General features: G+C 56.7%; 4 protein-coding genes across 4 annotated transcripts in view; 1 reads left to right on the top strand and 3 right to left on the bottom strand.

Moving 5' to 3' along the window:
- Positions 1-1174: 1174 nt before the first annotated feature.
- Positions 1175-3956, bottom strand: GGTG_03905 (hypothetical protein). Its single transcript, XM_009221688.1, has 4 exons — positions 3761-3956; positions 2328-3668; positions 1709-2194; positions 1175-1210 (listed from the first exon to the last, which is right to left on the bottom strand). The coding sequence occupies exons 1-3, from the start codon at positions 3782-3784 to the stop codon at positions 2081-2083; spliced, it is 1479 nt and encodes a 492-aa protein (XP_009219952.1). The 5' UTR covers positions 3785-3956; the 3' UTR covers positions 1175-1210; positions 1709-2080.
- A 204-nt stretch (positions 3957-4160) lies between these two features.
- Positions 4161-11911, bottom strand: GGTG_03904 (TATA-binding protein-associated factor MOT1). Its single transcript, XM_009221687.1, has 4 exons — positions 11276-11911; positions 10671-10748; positions 10585-10602; positions 4161-10487 (listed from the first exon to the last, which is right to left on the bottom strand). Exons 2-4 carry the CDS (start codon positions 10679-10681, stop codon positions 4832-4834), a joined length of 5685 nt encoding a protein of 1894 aa, XP_009219951.1. The 5' UTR covers positions 10682-10748; positions 11276-11911; the 3' UTR covers positions 4161-4831.
- A 2010-nt stretch (positions 11912-13921) lies between these two features.
- GGTG_03903 (chromosome segregation protein sudA) lies at positions 13922-18351 on the top strand. Its single transcript, XM_009221686.1, has 4 exons — positions 13922-14203; positions 14302-17140; positions 17208-17643; positions 17726-18351. The coding sequence occupies exons 1-4, from the start codon at positions 14166-14168 to the stop codon at positions 18019-18021; spliced, it is 3609 nt and encodes a 1202-aa protein (XP_009219950.1). The 5' UTR covers positions 13922-14165; the 3' UTR covers positions 18022-18351.
- A 467-nt stretch (positions 18352-18818) lies between these two features.
- The window catches only part of GGTG_03902 (hypothetical protein), a gene marked incomplete at both ends in the record, with an annotated part of 4707 nt that continues 3975 nt past the window's right edge, over positions 18819-19550 (bottom strand). Inside the window, one exon of the mRNA XM_009221685.1 lies at positions 18819-19508. Within this exon, the coding sequence (XP_009219949.1) occupies positions 18819-19508 (690 nt within the window). The remainder of the gene's footprint in view (positions 19509-19550) is intronic.

Here is a 19550-nt window from a genome sequence, read left to right as displayed (position 1 = left end):
AAAAAGGGCGCTAGCAGCCAACCGGGCACGGACTTTTCGGGAACATGCCGGCGAGCTACCGGTATTGCGGCCAAAGTATAATGGCGAAGCTAAAAGATAAAATAAAGCTTAAATTGCACGAAAGCGCTTGGAGCGCGAAGGACTTAAAGGACCGACCCCGGGTGCCCGAAGGGGCACGAAAGAGGGGGAGGTTAAAAAAGGAACAATTTTTGTTGGCGATAGCACCTTTGGTAAGAGATTTACGGAGGCTTGACAAAGGAGACACCGCATCCGGCCCGTAACCCGGTAACCACCCGCTTCTGCACCGATTGACCCCTAACAGAGGCCTTAATTTAATAATTTATTTTTAAATTTTTAAATTATTGTATAAGCGTTGCATATGCATTGCATACGCAAAACGTATATAAAATTTATATATTTTTTATTGCTTGTTACAATCAGGCCTCTGCTCCTAAGGTAAGGCACCAGAGGAATATCGAACAGTAGCACGTAATTTGACAAACTGAGGGGATTTACAAAGTAACTTGGGTGCGGTTTAAATGCTTGCTCCAAAGGTTATTTAAAAGCTAATTAAAGTTTAATTAATGCTGAAGCTTTAATTAAAAATTACTTAAAACAGTAAAAAAACCCTTCCTTTTTATAGCCCGTTCCTTACGCTGCTTTTCCCCAAGCTTCTTAAGGAGGTAACCTATAATTTTGTCGACAAATTACAAATCACCTAAGTAATTTGTGATTTTGTTAACAGATTACGGGCGGCTTACCTAAGCTTCCCTGTGGTAAGGGGTAGGTGCTTGCTTACCCTTCGCTTCCCCGGCCTTCCGTCCCAGCCAGGTGGTTGTTGGTCGTAACATTGCTTTATTTTGTAATATACATATAATTTTTTATATTTATATTTACGTAAATATATTGTATTTATATTTATAATATTAATATATATTTATATAATTTATATTAAACGTTATTTATTAACTTATTTTAAAATGCATATGCATTGCATATGCAACGCATACGCATTTTTGCCCCCCTTGCCACCTTTGGCTGAGGTTTGGGGGTCCACTTTTCCCCACCTTGTCTGAGGTGTTCGCCCACCTTGGCTGAGCTGTCCCCTCTTCACAAACTGCAGCCGCACAGATGGGCTGACAATGGCTGAAAGCTGAGATGGCCCGCCCTTGTGGCTTGCTGCTGGCTTGGGCGCTTACTTTGCCGAATCCTGCATACCTCGGTTTCCTTAATTAGCACATCAGCATCGCACTAATTGGCAGACATACATCGGGGTTGCAGCTGAATTTACATGCTCGTCCATGCACATGCTCGGCGCACTATCCACGATGCCACGCCAGCACTTGGATAGGCACGCAGTAGCCCCCAGCCGCATTAAGCTCTCAAGATACAGACACCGGCCGAACTTTGGTCGTTTCAGGCGGCCAACGTTGTAGGCAAAATGGCGCCGCGTGCCTCAGGCCATTACAACGCGCCCTAGGATCCATGGGAACGATCACCATAGCCCGCGATGGGTCCATATGCCATAAGCTGACGGGCGTACCGGGCGAGGCTAAGGTGTTGGTGCTTGAGTTCTGGTGGGTCAACACCATCACGAAAATAGGACCCAACAAGTTCCATCGCAACATCACGATTCAACAAGGCGATCTCCCGCCACGGAACCGCATCGGTCTCGGATGACACGACGCTAAAGAACGACATAACTTACCTTTACTGCTCACATATGTGTGCATGTGTCGTAAATATTTAGATGGGTAACTAAGTACCTGGTAGTTAAAACCCATAGTGTTATCATTGAGCGCCGGTATGCATTTTATAAGACTTAGTAGGTTGTTCAACAGACTGGTATCCAGCTCGTGAGCATCCGACGATAAACAGCCCGATGAAAAGAAAATCTCTTCATAACGGCCAGCACAGCTTGGGTAGCACCGAAACAGTTCTTGGGCGCGTCCCGAAAGTAAAGAAAGCGACCCATTGTGAAGCCTGGGGCGAAAGCACCTTTCTGCCTCGTATTTGGGTAGGTAGAGGATGGAATCATAGTCACATAAACTCGGGCAGCACATTAAACAGCCCAATCTCGTCATTCGGGATCATCCGAGAGCGTCGATTGCTGCTCTTTTCTCTTTTCAAACGCGGCCTTGCCTTCCTCGGTCGTGGTGTCGATGATCTCTTCCTCGAGGCTCAGTATACCAGCCTGCGGAACCAAGTTAGCCAATGTTCACATCTTCGCCTCCACAAACTAAGTTTGTGGGAAGATTGGGGGCAGTCGTAATCAGGATGTCGCAGGCCGCTCCGGAATTAGGGCGCCTGGAGAGCTCAGTCCATACCTTATTGAACTTGCCAACAAGCTCCTCCGCCTCGGTGACGTCCAGCTCTCCGAGAACCTTGTTGACCTCATCAAGGCTACCGCTCTGTATCGCCTTCTTCATCTCGGGCGTAAAGGCCTCGAAGATGGCTGACGCCGCCTGCTCCTGCGGGTCTTGGCTTTCCTTGTCAGGGACCCGGAAGCTGAGCACCGTGCCGGGCTCGACGGCATGCAGCTGGATCTGCTCCACGCCACCACCGCCACCCTCGGCCTTCTCGGCTGCCCTCTGCTTGTTGATCTCGGCCGTCCGGACCTTGATCTTGGTATAGGTCTCCTGCACATCTTTCAAGAACACCTCTTGTGCCTGGTGGCCCGAGGTGGTGATGCGCTTGAAGAAGAGCTGGACTCCGTCCCGGCCCAGCGCCCGGCAGTACTGCAGCAGGAGCGCCTGGTGCACGCACCGCCGCGACTCGTCCTCGCGCCCGGATAGCTGCGCGTCGAACGCCATAACTAGCAGCGCGTCCGTCTCCCGCTCCGTTAGCACCTCGGGGTGCACCGTCATGAACTGCATGCTCGTCTTGTACTCGCCCGGCTTGATGGCTGCGAACTGGCGACCTGCCGGGGACGCCTCGAGCTCCTCATCGTCGCCAATAGTGGCCGCGCTCTTCTTGGTCGCCAAGGCGCCACCGGCCGAGGTGTCGAAGTCGGGGTTTAGCAGCTCCGGCTTGGTACCCGCCGACGACGAGCCTGCTGCGGCGGGCGCGGACGGCGTCGACGCCTTGTTGACGTGGGAGCTGTCAAAGCCCGTGTGGATACTCTCGCTCGTGATCTTGCTCTTCTCCTCCTTCTCCAGCTGGGCCAGCTTCTTCTCCAGCTCGGCCTGTAGGCTCTTGACGTTGGACAGGTGCTCCTCGATCTCGGCGGTTATGGCGCCGTACCTCTCGTCATGCGTGACCTTGCGCTCCTCCATGCCTTTGTTGATCTGGTCCAGGAGCGTGGCCATCATCTTGGAGTAGGTCGGCACCTCGTCCTTGTCCTCGGAGTGCACGCCAGCCGGGCGGGGTGGCAGCCTGTCGTCCTCGGCGCGCAGGCTCCTGGCGCTTTCCATGACGGCCTGGAAGGCGACCTCGACCGGGTTGCGGGACTGGGTGTCGGCGGCATGAGAATGGAGCGAGGCCAGCAGGGCGCTGATGCGCTTCATGAGGCCATCGTTGATGATGCGCTCGTACTTCAGCGTCTCGATCTCGTGCTTGCGCCTCGCCCTCTCCATATGGATCTGGTTCTGCTTGGCACGGATGAAGGACCGCTTGTCCACATTGGGGTGCACCTCGATGTCCGAATCATCGCTGAGCTCGAGGGCATCCTGCGGGATAGAAGCAAGGTACAGTGGTCAGTTTGTTTCCGTGGGTGGTGCGTGCTTGGGGGTGTGATGTGTGCCACGGTGGAGGTGCATACCCATTTACTGTAGTCCAGGGGCATTTTTGCTGCCTTTCTCGTTCCCTCGCTATAGGTAGATAGGGAGGCAGGTGGTTCGAGGATTGAGGTTGGTTGTGTATGTACCCCAATTCAGCGTGAATGTCGTGCTGGACTTTGCGATATTATTTGGTGGAGTGGGCTGTCACGACAGCCTGGGCGGGCTGTAGAATGTTCTCGAGCTCGACGACAGCTCTTGAGCGGCGCTGTCGCGCCCCATCAATTCCATTTCATCATCGGGCTCTGTTGCCGCCAGTTGGCGGGGTCGGAGTGGGGGTCGCTGCATGCCAGACAGGGGTGAGATGGTTGGCGGCGGCAGGCACACAGGCAGCAGGCAACCAGAAGTGTATCGCCACAGGTCATCGTGCATGCGCCTCGATCCCACCTAGCACTGCTGCATCACACACGTCTTGACTGGAAGAATCGGTATCAGAATACGATTACTTTTAACACCCTCAACTCCCATCTACCTTGGTCCTCGGCAGGTGAGGTAGGTAGCAATGCATCGCCGGCTCGCAAGCGCTAAAAGCAGGGCACAACCATTCCCCCACCGAATTTGACTGTGAAAAATGGGCACAGAGGGTAAAGAGGCCAAACAGGCCCGAGTTGGGGATGCCATTTTCTTCGACGTCTCCTTCTCACGTCAAACAAGATGGGGGGGAATGAAGGGGAAAAGAAATAAGCACAAATATCGACAGACCTCGCTCGCCCAAGTCCAAACTCCTGCCATGATTTGGGAATAAACGGTACACCGATAACACTGGAAATAAAGCCCCCCTCCACTGTCCCAGGGGGCAAGTCGAAAAGAAGATGAGTTGGGTTTCTATCCTGCTCGCCACCTGGGCCACAAAATACCATCGCACAAGTACTTTGGGCGTCATCTGTCGCCCATATTCGATACATGATCCAGACGGACTCGCTGTCAACGATGAGCGCGGCCATGCTGGCCTGCCTTGGAGGCTCAGGAGACAGAAATAGTGATGGTGGCCCGCGAGAGGCCGAGCAGATGGAACACACCCTTAGTCATGCCTGGTTGTGTAGGAAGCATGTCGGTTACTGCATCGTCTTGAGGAAGCCGTCCAAGTCGAAGCTCTCCTCGTACTGGCGGTTGTCCCACAGTTCGCCTAGGTCCTCGAGCCAAGGTGCCTTCTTGCCTGGCTGCCGAACGTCGCCCGTCTCGACGTCCACCATATCCTCCTCTCTACCGTCCATACCGCTGCCCTCCGGCTTGTCGCTGATCAGCCCAGGGCCCGAGTCGCCAAGATTGAAGAGGTCCAAAATCTGGTCCGTGTCCATGGTCGCCAATCCGGCGTTCTGCTGGTTGACCACAGTCGACGCAACGTCGATCTTGAACCGCTGCAGGCTCAGAATCTTTTCCTCGAGCGTGGCCCGCGTGATCAGCCGATACACGTTGACCACCTTCTTCTGACCGATTCGGTGGGCGCGGTCCATGGCCTGCAAATCTCTTTGCGGGTTCCAGTCGTGCTCAACAAAGATGACCGTATCGGCTCCCGTCAGGTTCAGGCCGAGACCACCAACACTGGTCGTGAGCAGCAGGACATCGAACGAGGGATCGCTATTGAACTTGTTCACAATATCCTGCCGCTTATTGGCCTCGACCGAACCGTCAAGCCGAAGAAAGGAGACCGAGGGCAGCAGTTTCTTCAGCACAGTGTTCTGGACCATGTCGAGCATCTCCTTCATCTGACAGAAGATGAGTGCCCTGTGCGGCTTGATGGGCTGGTACAGTGGGTCATTGGAGTCGGTGCCTTCCACGCCGATTCCGCAGTCGACGAGCAGGTCCCGCAGCGCGCCGAGCTTTGGCGCGTGAACGTGGTCTTCGAGGCTGGTGCCTTGCTTGGCGAGGATCCGCTGCGTGTCCTCGTACAGCCTATGCCCAGGCTTCATGACGAGGGCGGGTGAGTTGCACAGCTTCCGCATATACTGCAGCGCTTGGAAGATGTGTTGCTTGGCCTCCTTGTCTTCACGTCCTGCCTGCTCGGCAATCTTGCTCGACTCCCTCTTCTGGAAATCCTCGAACAGCTTCTTCTGTAGGTCGCTCAGATCGCAGTAGTAGTTTTGCAGAATCTTGGGCGGAAGGTCGTTGAGAACCTCCTCCTTTAAGCGTCGGAGCAGGAAGGGCAGGACTTGTTTGTGAAGCGCTTCGATAGCAAGCGCGCCGGCTTCTTGCTCTTTCGAGGATGCCTTGCTGTAGCGACTCGCGGCAATGGGCTTGGCAAACCGGTCGAGGAAGACCTTTTCCGCACCGAGGAACCCAGGCATCAGGAAATCGAAAAGCGACCACAGCTCCAGCACGTTGTTCTGGATGGGTGTGCCAGTCAAGATTAAGCGGTGGTTGCTGGCGAGTTTCTTGACAGCGATCGACGTCTTCGCTTTGGGATTCTTGATGAGATGTCCCTCGTCGAGCACGACATAGTTCCAGTTGTACTTCTCGATGATCTCGATATCGTTCCTGCATACGTCGTAGGATGTGATGACGATGTCCGCCTTGTCGAGTCGATCCCTGATCAACTTCCTTTCAGCCGGGGGTCCGACGTAGGCCGCCACGCTGAGGAACGGCGCGTATGTCTTTATTTCTTGCTGCCAATGCCCCGAGAGAGTAGGTGGGCACACTATCAGGGACGGCATCCTCCTCACGTCGGGCGCACCCGTCTTGGCAAACTCTTCTGCGCGCTGATGATGGTCGCTGGCGACGATGCAGATAGTTTGCAGAGTCTTTCCTAGACCCATGTCATCACAAAGGATGCCGTGAAGATGGTACTTGTTCAGGAAATGCAGCCAGTTCACACCGTCCTGCTGGTACGAGCGCAGCTCAGCCTTGATGGCGACAGGTATGTTGAACGGTTCCACCTTCTTGGGATCTAGCAGCTGTGAGATAAAGGTTCGCTCGCGGTCTCGGCCCTTGAGAAGTTCCTCGGAAAGACCAGGCGGGTCGGGGATGCCGGCCTCTAGCGGAACCAGCTTGACCAGAGTGGCAAATGAGGTTGTGGCTATCAGGCGGACTTCGTTGTCCGAGTCGCTCATGCGACCAAGAACTGGCACAATAAGGAAGATGACATAGGGCAGGATGGCATCGCCCATGACGGCAATCAGGTGGTAGATGACCTCAATGGCACCCTGGCGGAAATGGAGATCCACCGGGTTGCTGATGGACGGCAGCACCTTTTCGACCAGGGCCGTCATACCCTCCACAGTGATAACGCTGCAGATGGTGGCCATGCACTTTGCAGCCATGTAGCGGAAGACTGAGAGCTCCGAGTGCAGTGCCTTGATCACGAGGGGCACCATCTGCATAACGAAGGGACGCAGAGCTGTATCCAACGTCGGACACAGGGTTCGGATGACTGACATGGCATCCACGATTTCCTGTCCGAACGTCTGCTCGGGATCTCTCGCGTCGGCCGGCAGCTCTCCCGAGAACGCCTTGATGAGCGGCTCCTCCATGTATCCGCGGAGACTGGGCACGATGGTGAGCAGGTCGGGGCCAAAGGACTTGGAGAGAATCTCGAGCGCCTCTTTGGCGCCACGACGCGTGATCCGGGCGGCCTTTGCCTCGCGAGCGAACTTAGCGGCGTCGGCGTGGTCCACTCGGTCCTCTTCTTTCTGCATCGACAGAACCACGTTTGTCTTGGCAGAGTGAATGGGGAACTCGGGGGTCTCTGCGACCTCAACGCACGAGAACTTGACCAGATTGGAAACCACCTTGTCGGCAGGTCCGCGGCGCCCACCCTCCGTGAACAACCGGACAAGTGTTGCAATGGTGCCGGACGAGCGGAACTGTAGCTCCTGATTCTCATCCGTCTTGAGCGAGTCCATGATAGACTTGATCAGCGGGCTGGGCTTCTTAGGGAGAGCCTTGAGCGCCACGAGGGCGCAGCCGGCCGCGGCCTTGATCCGGACGTCGCGTGCGTCCTTGGCTGCCTTGGCCTCTTGGATGGCGGTGGCGGTCAGCTCCCGGGCCTCGGTGAGCTGCGGCACGGCAATAAGCCGCTGGCCTGGCGCCATGGCTCTCTTGAGCTTATCGAAGTCATCGCCAATCACCTTTTCGGCGTTGGCGACTGAAAAGGCACCTGGACCGGCTTCGGCCTCTCCCTGTACGACGACGGCGAGCACGGGAAGCTTGCTTGGAGCCACCTTTCCGTGGTCACGGAAGAGTCCAATAAGCTGCTGGCACTGAGAGCGAACACGCTGAACGTAACTAACGAGGTCGCGGTAGTGAGAAGGCCGTTCAGTTAGCACCATCTGCGTTAGCGGCGCCTCAAACCTGGCGGCTTGCTTGCAGTCGGCGCAGTTCTTGGCATACTCGTCAACCACCATACAGGCGGTCAACTGGGTGGTTGAGTATGCCGACGAGAAGGCCGAGGTGATCAGCGCATCAAAAGGTCCCAGGTACGGGACCGGGATTAGCGCCATGATCAGGCCCATGGCCTTGGCCGCGGAGATCCTGGACCGAACGAGGACTTCGTTACCGACCAGGTCTACATCTCCCTGCATCATTGCGCCGTCAACGTCATGCGTGTGTGTTGTGACGGGGGCGTCGTCGACCTTAGTGGACTTGCGCCGGCGCTTTGTCGCCCGCTCTCCAGATTCGGGTGGACTAGACCGCCGAGCTGGGGGTGCCGGCAGGCCGGGCATGGCGTAGGTCCCGCCCGACGGCTTGAGGAACAGAGTCGCGTCCATGGGAATCGGCTGGCGCGAGACGCCAATCGGATGGAGGGTCAGCTGCATCAGGGACTCGACATGGGCACCAAACTCCATGGCCAGAGCGGCAGGGTCCTTGGCCAGGCATCGGACGAGGGACGTCCACAGCTCAATGGACTTATTCAAGGTTTCCACATCTCGTTCGACCAGGATGTTCTGGAAGATTAGCCTCAGTATCCTTCCGTTGAGCCAGCCGTAAGACGTCTCGGCGCCGAGGTTTGCAAAGGTCATGAGGGCCTTGAGCACGGCAAGGCGGACTGATGTGATGGTGTGGCGGAGGAATGGGTAGAGGCGCGGCACAAGGAGGGTGAAGGACCGCTCCTCATCCTGCTCGGCCGAGGCCTTCATGGCGCTGAGAACCTCGGGGAAGCTGCAGAGGATTGCCAAGAGGTCCATGATCTTGCCCGTCGAGGCACTGAGATCGTCGCCGAGACTTGATAGGCTTTCCCACACTATGTAGATGAGATCGTCGAGGGAGCCAGGCCTCATGGTCACAAACTCCTTGGCCATGGGGATTAGAGTGGCAGCGCTGACAGCCCGCACGTCATCGTCCTGATCACCGAGCCCCTTCATGACGGCGCGCGCAACGCCATCGATCATGTCGCCGTCTTTGAGAAGCAGGTCCTTGCGCACAGCCACAACGTACCTGAGGCCGACCATGCCTCCATGGCAGATGGCCCAGACGTGGCGGTCGAGCTGGAGGTCTTCCTGCATCACCATGCGGTGCAGGATCGCGTACACGGCGTGGACGGATTCGGGAGGGACGTGGAAGAGGACAGATCCCAGCGTCTGGCCCACGGTCTCGCGGATGGGCGCCACCGACGTGTCAGAGCTGTAATCGGTGAATCTGTCAAGCATGAGCACACAGCACAGGCGGCAGGCGGCATCGTCCAGCCACGCTCTGTTCAACTCGTTGTTCTCATGGCGAGCCTTGCCGCTCAGTCGACCAGCGCCGCGGCCGTGGACTCGTATTATCTCGCGGAGCCCCATGGCCGCGCCGTGGCGCGTCTCCCACTGCGGGTCGAAGATATCCACCTTGAGGAAGTCGCACAGCCTCTCAAACGGCCACTCGGAGCCCTCCATGGTATCCTCAGCCTCCAATTCCGATTTGATGGGAATTATGGGCCCCTTGAACTCGGAGACCACCTTGGTATCCTCATCTACGTCGTCCGGGCGGTCGAGGCTGAAGTAGTCGTTCATCTTGCCATTCGCCTTGGGCTCGCCTTCGGCCATGGGGGTCTCATCGACGAGGCCCTCGGAGCCTGTTGTCGTACTGCGGCGCAGCGACAGGTCACCAAATCCGGCTTTGCCTTGAACCGCCTTCTGGGCCTCGCGTTTGCGTTTCCTCTTCAAAACGTTAAGTTGCCTGGCGCTTAGTCCGCTAGCCTCGGCCGAATGGCTAGCCCCGGAGCTGCCATTTGCGTCGTGTTTCCCGAGGCCGTTGGCGCTCGACTCCATGGCGGTCATTGGACTTGGAGCGTTCTCCGTCTGGACGGCCACCTCGTCATCTTCGACCTTGCGCCCTAGTAGCCCCAGCCGGCCATCTAGAGTCTTCTTTAGATGAGTAAGGCGGGCCTGGGGATCCAGAGCGGCCAGAGCGAAATCGACATTGGCGCCCCGTACTAGCTCTCTCCCATACTTCAGGATGTTCTCGACAGGGAAGTGCTCTAGGCGGAGAAGGCCTGGCTGCGAGGGAGGCGCAACGTCCTTCTCCTCTTTCTTCACGATATCACTCTCATTAGGCTGGTCCTCCTTGCCAGCCAGGAGGGTCCCGTCGTCCTCGTTGGGATCGTACGCCTGGGCATTTTCCAAGATCTTGCCCAAGGCCTTTGCTGCCGTGCTTCGCGTCTCCCAATCCTTGTGGCGAAGGTATGGGACGACTCTGGAGAGTAGATTAAAGAGCTCTTCGGGGTGCAACTTCTGCCAATCAGCAAGCTGGTTGACAGCAGTCTCCCGGATCAGCCGGGTGCTGCCAGTCTCAAGGATCCTGTCAAGTAAAACAACGGTTAGATCGCAAGGCCGGGATGCCACTACTGATAGATGCCAAGCAGGATGGGAGGTGCAGGCAGTCGATTATAACTCACGTGACGAGTCGGTCAAGTCTATAGCGCAAAGGTCAGCATCTCGCGTCTCTCGCCGCTTGGGAATTCAGGCATGGATGATTGCTCACCTAGAAGCCATGTTTGCTTCATGTCAATGGTAGTGGTTGGTTCGGGTCACAGGGCCGTGGCGCCCATGTTATTTATGCCTGTCCAAATTGAGTAAGCCCTGCTGTTCTATCCTCCTATCCCTTGGCAGGACGAGAAACTAAGCCAGGGTGCAGTCCCCGTCTGAACATGCGGGCATTGCCCCTACACCCAAAGCCATCTACTACGCCTGGCAGGCAAGGCGAGTCTGTCGGGTCAAGTAATCAAACGGGCCGTTTCTCCTTGAGGGACTAGAGTAGTGGTGGAAAGACTTGGCAGCAGAGCTGGAGGCTGTGCAACAGAGTGAGGTGCTGCACGTCGAGAAACGACTTGGAATTGGGTGGCGCAAAGGAAGGGGTAGAAGTTGTGTAACTGAGAGGTGGGAGAAGGTGGTACCCTGTTTGTGTGCGGATTCTACTCGCACTATTACAGACAGGTTGCACGAGATGCAAGGTGAAGGGCGCCTGCAGATGCAAACAGGAGGGGCACAGGTGGAAAGAGGAGGAGCGCATTAAGGTGATACAATTCCGGAGGCAGTTGCGATGGAGTGCCACACCAGGCCAGGCACCTTTGGGGGTTTCAGACTTACAAATTCGAAAATGTTGCGAATAAGCAATCTGATAGCCAGCGTGAGACCGACTGAGAGGACGCAAGCACCTGGGAGGTGGATGTGGCGAGGACGGAGGGCTGGAGCAAGTCCTAGTCCTGCCTTCGCGCCTGCCGGGCTGCCACGGGGCAGGGCAAACCAACAAGACAATTAAAAGTGACCAGCTGTGCGACGAGGGTAGCGTGGCCGGATTAAAGGTGATAAGAAGGACAAATGGCGGGGAGAATAGAAATGTTGGTGGATGGCAGCGACGACAGGAGTGGGCAAACACCAGGAATTGCCGTGTAGGGCAAGTGGATGCGGATGGGAATAGCCTCGTCGGTCGGGAAATTCAAATGGAGCTAATCAAGTACCGCCGTGGTTGGTGGACCCGCTTTGGCGTGCAGGCGGGGCGTGGTGGGCAGCTCGAATCAGGAAGCGCCTGGGGAAAATGTGACTGGCGCGAGATTGGATGCAAAGCGCGGGGACGGGACTCGAAACCATGCAAATAAAGCCTCACAGTTCAGGCACCAAAGCCGTGGCCTCGGTTGTGCGCGGGACTGGGCTGTCGAGTGCGTGCAAACGTGTGGTTGCCTGCGGTGGGCTGGGGTGGGCGACTTGGCGGCTGGTGACGGAGCGAGCAGGCAGGTGGAAAATCGGGTGGAGGGCAGGCCGGCCTTTCTATATGAGTATCCCATATTTTTATACACGTCTGGCCCAACGGCTTCTCCCTGCTGGCGCCTGCTCTCGCTTATTCGGTTAGCGCCATTTTCGGACTGCCTGGAACCCCTGCAATCCCTGTCGCTGCCCCATGTCCAAATCTCCTCGCCGCCTTGTGTCTTTGTCGCCCTATTCTCTACCCTTGGAACGGAGACACGGTACCAGAGAAGCCCTCTGGAGACTTTTGTGTTTTCTTTTATTCTTCTTTTTTCCTTTTCTTTTTCACTTTTCTCTCTCGCCAGAGTCGACGGGAGGTGATCTCGTCATTCTGGCCCCCATGTACCCACTACTGGCCTTGACGTAAATAACCCAAAACTGCCTTGGTCCCACCCTATTTTTTCTTCCTCATATGCGACGCGCCAGTTCTGCTACGTCGGCTCGACCGCGATGGAATGTTCGTTGTCTACGTATCTTTGCCAGCATCCTCGGCAGGTTCGCGACACTTGTGTCAGCGGATCTCTCCCGTGGACAGGCTGACTGTCGCTTGGGATTTCAGGCGCGGGGATGCGCTCTTGGCTGCACCAAATGGCAACCTCCGAGAGAGAAAGGGTTGTGGCTTGAGCGGGCGCACGCCACCGCAGGACGGGATGGTGCGCTCCAGTATGCTAAGCTTGCAGCATGTACAATACGTATGTACCGATGTCTAGATTGCACGGATGTCCCACACTCCACTGGACAGGTTTGCAGGTACCGACCGATCCTTGGGCGCAGACAATGACTTTCCCTTTCCATCGGGCTGATTTTCGCATGGCCGCCGCGACGGGACCAGCGGGTTCTCCATTTGCCCTTGTGGTTTTTTTTTTTGTTCTCTTTGTTTTTTCATCCTTTACATTTTTCATCCTCTTCGTCTTTTATTCTTCTCGCTTTCTTCCCCTTCCCATTCACTACCACTATTGCAAATCTCTTCAGCTGTTGTCCCTTGGGGTGCTCACGGTGAATCTTGCAGAAGCTCTGATGAACCACAACACGCAAACCACAGCTCGGTGGCTGGGAATGAGTTTCGGGGCAGGCAAGATGATGACAGGTGTATGGCCTCGTTTGTAGGTGACATCCACGATGGAACAGAATTCCACCACTACTTGCAGGGCCCGTTCCCCTCCGCAACCACGGCGACAGAGGACAGAGTAAGGCAAGGGACAAGGAAAAATCAAACGGATGTCGCCGCGGGTCAATGCGTCGGCAACCAACAGCAACTTGGTAGCGCCCTGGGCCAGCCAACTTCCATGGCATCTGGGCACCACGTACCCTGGCCTGCCGTCCGGTACCCACAACGTAACGCCAGCAATTCGTAGCCTGCCCTCGCATACCCCAGGAGACAGGATTCCCGATGTCCAGGCTTGTTTGCCACAACACTATGGCCAGCCAGTGCTGCCTGAATAGAAGTGCACTTTCTTCGGGTGTTTCCATCGTTCGGTTGATCAAATCAGGGCAAAACTGGAGGGCTGGGGTTGGTTGGTGATTAAAGCATCGCACATGCTTCCTGTCCATTCATCTCATCTTGGGGGCCTTGAAGCCTTGACAAAGATCGGAGGAAAATGACAGGGAGCGTGAGGCCAGGCATATTGGTAACGGAAGTAAAAAGTTCAAAACAAACCTTGAGCGAAGAACCATGCAAGCCGGTTCAGGCCTCAGCCGGGAAATCCACGGGGATATACCTCGCGTGCTCACATCTGTCGTCTGAGTTGGTCCTGGCCCCTTCGCCCGTCACACCTCGTAAACAACAGACTTGCGCGGCTCATAGTTCTGCAGAGGCTCACTCCCTCACTCCGAGTCCCACTCGAATCTGAGCGTGCCATTTTTGCCTTTTCGAGCCCAGAGCTCCCAGGGCGTGTTGCAGTCAAGGCTGTTTCGCCGCGACGCCATGGCCCACGTGATGGCGCCTTGTATCGCTGACCGTTCCAGTGCACGTGCCACCACACACGATGACATGCGCGGACCCGCCCAGCTAGCGAAGCTTGATGTGGATACCGGACAATTCGTCGCGACGGACGCGTCGTGTCTTCCCCTCCAGCCCTCAACCGTGGCAGATGCGCCAGACTGCAGACTACGGCCCCCAGTCTGAATCTTGCCGCTGTGAGCTTCTCCCGGCCTCGTGGGAAAGAGAAGCTGGGTCCCCTGAGCTCAATCGCCTGTTTTGCGTGCTGCCGCGACCGCAGCAGCAGCCGTCGCAATCATGTTCATAAAACAGATCATCATCCAAGGCTTCAAAAGGTAGGTCCGGCAAGGATGGTGCGATTGCGCAGGGCTGGCCATTGCGCCCGCGCAGGTTCGCATGTGCGAGTGCTGACGGCCCTCGCCTCCGGAAACAGCTACAAGGAGCAGACCGTCATCGAGCCCTTCTCGCCGGGCACAAACGTCATCGTCGGACGAAATGGCTCCGGCAAGAGCAACTTCTTCGCCGCGATTCGCTTCGTGCTCAGCGATGCATACACCCAGATGAGCCGCGAGGAGCGCCAGGCGCTGCTCCACGAGGGCTCCGGCTCGGCCGTCATGACCGCCTACGTCGAGATCATCTTCGACAACACCGATGACCGCTTCCATACCGGAAACAAGGAGGTTATCATCAAGCGGACCATTAGTCTCAAGAAGGACGAGTACTCGATCGACAGGAAGGTCGTCCAGTCACGAAACGAAGTCTTTAGTCTGCTCGAAATGGCCGGGTTCTCGCGCGTCAACCCCTACTACATTGTGCCCCAGGGCCGTGTGACGGCCTTGACAAACATGAAAGAGTCGGACCGTCTCAAGCTGCTCAAAGAGATTGCGGGTACTGAGAGCTATGAGTCAAGACGCACAGAGTCGCGCAAGATCATGGCAGAGACCATCAACAAGCGGGAAAAGATCGATGAGCTGCTCAAGGACGTCAAGGAGCGCCTGACGGAGCTCGAGAAAGAAAAAGAAGACCTCCGAAATTTCCAGGTCAGCGACCGGGAACGCCGATGCCTCGAGTACGCCTACAACTTCTACCACCAGCAGACTCTCACCGAGACCCTCGAGAGTATCGAACAGGCTCGCTTGGGCGCCGATGGAAGCAGCGAGTTCCAGCAGGCGCTGGCGGAAAACGAGAAGACGATTGCTCAACTCGAAGACAGGCTATCTCATCTTCAGCGGTCCATCGGAATGTCCGAATCAGAGAGGGGAAGCTTGGAGAAGGAGCGCCGCGAGGCATCGTCGACCATGGCAAAAGTTGAGCTCAGGCTGAGGGAACTGTCCCAGGTTCAGAGTACCCAGCAGGAGACAAAAAAGGAGCGTGACGGGGAGCTGAAGGCCGTGAGGGCTGCCATCAAGTCAAAAGAGGCTGAGCTCGCCAAGCTGATTCCCGAATACACCAAGAGGAAACAGAAGGAGGACAAGGTCAAGCAGCAGTTCGAAGCCGCCAAGGCCGCTCGCGAGCGACTGTATGGCAAGCAGTCGCGCAACTCCCGGTTCAAGACCAAGGCCGAACGCGACGCTTATCTACAAGAAACGATCAGCGGTCTCAACCTTTCGCTCACGACCCACAAGGCGAACCGCTTCGCCGTGGAAGAAGACATCAACGAGACGAAGGCGGCGATTAAGAACCTGGAGGCTGAGATCTTGCGCCTGCGGCAGGACCTCGATTCGCGGGTTGGTCGCAAAACGGAGTTGGACACGCAGCTCAGGGAGGCCACCGAACAACTGGACACGCTCAATGACGAGAGGCAGGAGCTACGGCGAGAGTATGGGAAGCTCGATGCCAAACTTACGAGTGCCAGGAAGCAGAAGGAGAGGGCCGACTCAAGGCTTGCGCAAGTCATGGATGGGTCGACGGCACGCGCCCTTGACACGATTGCGCGGCTGAAGAGAAAGCATGACATCCCAGGCGCATACGGCATCCTAGCGGACCTGATGGAGGTCGACGAGGCATATCGGATCCCTGTCGAGCAAGTGGCCGGAAACAGCCTGTTCCACTACGTAGTGGACAACAAGGAGACTGGCACGATGCTCCTCGAGATGCTGGACAAGGAGAGAGGTGGCCGCATCACCTGCATGCCGCTGGCTCAGCTGCGGCCTAGGGCCGTCAACATGCCCCGAACCAACAGCGCGTTTCCCCTTCTCCAGAAGATCACGTTTGACGGCGAGTACAAGAAGGCGTTTGAGCAGGTGTTTGGGAAGAGCGTGCTTTGTGCGTCTCGTGACGTGGCCACGCAAATCTCGCGGACCCACAACGTCGACTGTGTCACGATGGATGGCGATACGACTTCGAAAAGGGGCGCTGTTAGCGGCGGTTATACGGACCCAACAGCATCCCGTCTGAGCTACGTTCGTGAGGTCAATCGACTCAGGAAGGAATTCGAGGAGCTCCAGTCCGAATCGAACACGGTCGGCAGGCAAATCGAAGTCAAGGGTCAGGAGATCACCACGGCGCTGGGCCACCACAGGAGGCTTGAGGAAGAGATGCGTCGCCTTGACGGAGACTTCAGGAGCAAAGATAGCGAGCTGGCCTTCAGGCGGTCAGAGCTCTCTAACAAGAGAAACCATCTCGAGACGGTCACCCAGAGTCTCGAGACGGTCGACAGTGATATGAGAGGATTTGACGAGAGTCTATCGGCACTCGAGGCGGAGCTGAACAGTGATTTCAAGAAGGCGCTGACAGCGCAAGAGGAAGAGCAACTTCAGCTTCTTGGAGAGCAGGTGACGGAGCTTGGGATGCAGCTGGGAGACTGCAGTAAGAGGCGTGGCGAGTTGGAAAAGAAGAAGCAGATTCTGGAAAACGACCTGAACCAGAACCTGCGGCGCAAGGAGGATGAGCTCACCGGTCTGGCGCGCGAAGACGCTACAGCGCCCGCCAGCAGCATGGGAGGCGCGGGCAGCTATGATGACGCGCTCAAGCAGCAGAAGAAGCTCCAACGCAAGATCGCGTCGCTCGATGCCGCGTTCCAGGCGGCTGAGGTCAGCATGGAGGAGGCAGCGACCGAAGCGGCAAAGCTCGAAAAGGAAAAGCAAAAGAAAGAAGAAGAGCGCGACGAGCTCAAGGCGCTAATCGAGAAACTGCAGAAAAAGCTCGAGAAGGGATTGCAGAAGAAGGCGCTCATCACCTCGCAGATTGCCGAGTTCGCCAAGAACATTCGAGACCTTGGAGTTCTGCCTGAAGAGGCCTTTGACAAGTACGAGCGGATGGAGCTCAAAAGGGTTCGTATATTGTTTTGTCTCTGCCGTATAGACGTTTGACTTGCCGCTGACACTGCTTCTGGAACAGATTGAGAGTAGGCTCGCCAAGGTCAACGATAACCTGAAGAAGTACAAACACGTCAACAAAAAGGCGTTTGAGCAGTACAATAGCTTTACCACACAGCAGGAGCACCTGATCAAGCGGCGCAAGGAGCTCGACTCGTCCAAACAGTCCATCGAGGAGCTGATCAACCACCTTGACCAGAAGAAAGACGAGGCCATCGAGCGCACATTCAAACAGGTGTCGCAGGAGTTCAGCCGTATCTTCGAGCTGCTGGTGCCCGCCGGCCAGGGTCGGCTCGTGATTCAGCGCCGCGCCGACAACCGACCTGTCGAGCAGGATTCCGACGACGAGCAGCGGCACACGGTGGAAAACTACGTCGGCGTTGGCATCAGCGTGTCCTTCAACTCCAAGGTCTTTGACGAGCAACAGAAGATCCAGCAGCTGAGTGGTGGCCAAAAGAGTGCGTCATGTCTTCGCCCCGCCCCATTGCCTGAAACAAATGTGGCTGCTTGCGTATTAACACGAACTCGTCTTCTCTACAGGTCTATGTGCGCTCTGCCTAATCTTCGCCATCCAGCAGACCGAGTCAAGTCCAATGGTTGTGTTTGACGAGGTCGATGCCAACCTTGACGCGCAGTACCGGACGGCCGTGGCCAGCCTCCTGGACTCGATATCCAAGGAGCACAGCACGCAGTTCATCTGCACCACCTTCCGGCCGGAGATCGTGCTCGTTGCAGACAAGTGCTACGGAGTCACTTTCACCAACAAAACTAGCGCCATAGACTGCGTTCCCACCGAGGCGGCCTTGAGCTTCGTTGAAGGGCAGCAAAAGAGGTGATGTGGGAAGGAAATGCCGCAGCAGGCGGCGGGGTTCTTTCCGTTGTGTAGAGTCAACGCGTACATACATACGTCTGCCATGGATTCCTGTTTTATTTGCTTGGGCTGGGACGGGGTGGAGTTGTTGGCCACTTCACGATGATACCGATTTGGTTGGCGCCGGGGAGATTCAGGATCTCATCCATTACTTTTTTTTCTTGGAGCCTGACTTCCGAGGTCACATTTTTCTCATAGTTGTCCCCACTTTTATCTATGTATGGGCTGTATATTCTGCGCGTTCCTCGTCATTTTTGCCTGCACAGAGGCCGCCTCGACGTGTGAGAGTTTCGTGTGCGATACTGCACCCACACACCGAGACGCATCTATCTCCCTTGGTGCTGGATAGATGGGTACCAACCTGCCTAACTGGGTGTCTATGTCTGTAACTAAATCCCTCGGACGCGGGCCTGGTGTCGTGCTGTGGAACATCATGTCCAAGGACGTGGCTGGGGCTGATGCGCGGAAGGTAGGGGTTTTGCGGCCGGTAGTGAGATGGCAGAAGATAAGGAATATTTGACAATAACTGACGAGAATGTGAAAAGAATCAGGAACGAAGATGGGTCAATAATATGACGGGGCAGGAACTGGGGGTGCATGAAGGGGAAAAGAAGAAGGATGGAAAAAAAGGAATAAATATGTGGTATGTGGGTAACCAGCGCATGGAAACCAAATGGCGGACCATAATTAACGAAGCGTGAAGCCATCAAACCGAGGTACCAAAGGGCGGCCAACCGTGTCGTGGGAACGAGGGTGACTCTTTCACTCCTCCTCGGACACTTCCGACTCCTCCGACTCGGACTCCTCCGCCTCGTTGTATCCGTCGAGCTCTTCGGCATGGCCCTGCTCGCCCATGCCCTGCCCCTCGTCCGCCCGACCCTGGCCGGCCTCGTCGTCGTAGTCGTCGTCGTCGTCGTCACAGTCGTCGGTCGTGGCCGCCGCCGCTTCCTTCTTCTTGTGCTGCCTGCGCGTGACGCCGTGCAGCCTGTCCGAGATGTCGCGCAGCTGCAGCAGCTTGACCGCCCGCGCCGCCTTGGCCTCCTTGCGCTTGCGCTCGAGCTCCTCGCCCGCCTCCCTCTCGGCGCGGCTCTCGCGCAGCGCCAGGCCGCGCTTACCCTGCTGCGTCTGGCGCACCCACTCCTCCCACTCCTTCCTCGACTGGGGGCCGCCATCACCACCACCACCACCGCCACCACCACCACCGCCACCACCACCATCGACATCCGGGTCCGGGTCCGGGTCCGCGGCGTCCACAAGACCCTGGCCGATGGGCCACGGCCCCTCGAGCTCGGTGCGGACGACTTGGATGCACAGGTGGGCAAAGTCGAGGGCCAGGCCGTACTCGGGCCGGTTGTGCAGGTCGAGCGTCAGGTCCTCGTGGGAGGCCACGTCGATCCCCCGCGCGCGCGCCTCGCGGAGCGGGTTGGGCCCGCCGTCGGCCGGCTCGCGGGTCTCGGTGCCGATGAGGGCCGCCAGCGTGCGGCAGCCGCAGCC

Source organism: Gaeumannomyces tritici (assembly GCF_000145635.1).
Source record: "Gaeumannomyces tritici R3-111a-1 unplaced genomic scaffold supercont2.2, whole genome shotgun sequence".
In the NCBI taxonomy this organism is placed as follows: Eukaryota; Fungi; Ascomycota; class Sordariomycetes; order Magnaporthales; family Magnaporthaceae; genus Gaeumannomyces; species Gaeumannomyces tritici.
Note: the sequence above shows the minus strand (reverse complement) of the source record. Positions and strands in the feature narration are given on the sequence as shown.

Bases quoted from the DNA above. Each gene is read 5' to 3' on its own strand.
- GGTG_03905 (XM_009221688.1), bottom strand. From the start codon at position 3,784: ATGCCCCTGGACTACAGTAAATGG. The intron at 3,669-3,760 runs GTATGCACCTCC...TCTATCCCGCAG, and splicing joins CCCTGGACTACAGTAAATGG to GATGCCCTCGAGCTCAGCGA. The intron at 2,195-2,327 runs GTATGGACTGAG...TTGGTTCCGCAG, and splicing joins TTGTTGGCAAGTTCAATAAG to GCTGGTATACTGAGCCTCGA.
- GGTG_03903 (XM_009221686.1), top strand. From the start codon at position 14,166: ATGTTCATAAAACAGATCATCATCCAAGGCTTCAAAAG. The intron at 14,204-14,301 runs GTAGGTCCGGCA...CTCCGGAAACAG, and splicing joins ATCATCCAAGGCTTCAAAAG to CTACAAGGAGCAGACCGTCA. The intron at 17,644-17,725 runs GTGCGTCATGTC...TCTTCTCTACAG, and splicing joins GCTGAGTGGTGGCCAAAAGA to GTCTATGTGCGCTCTGCCTA.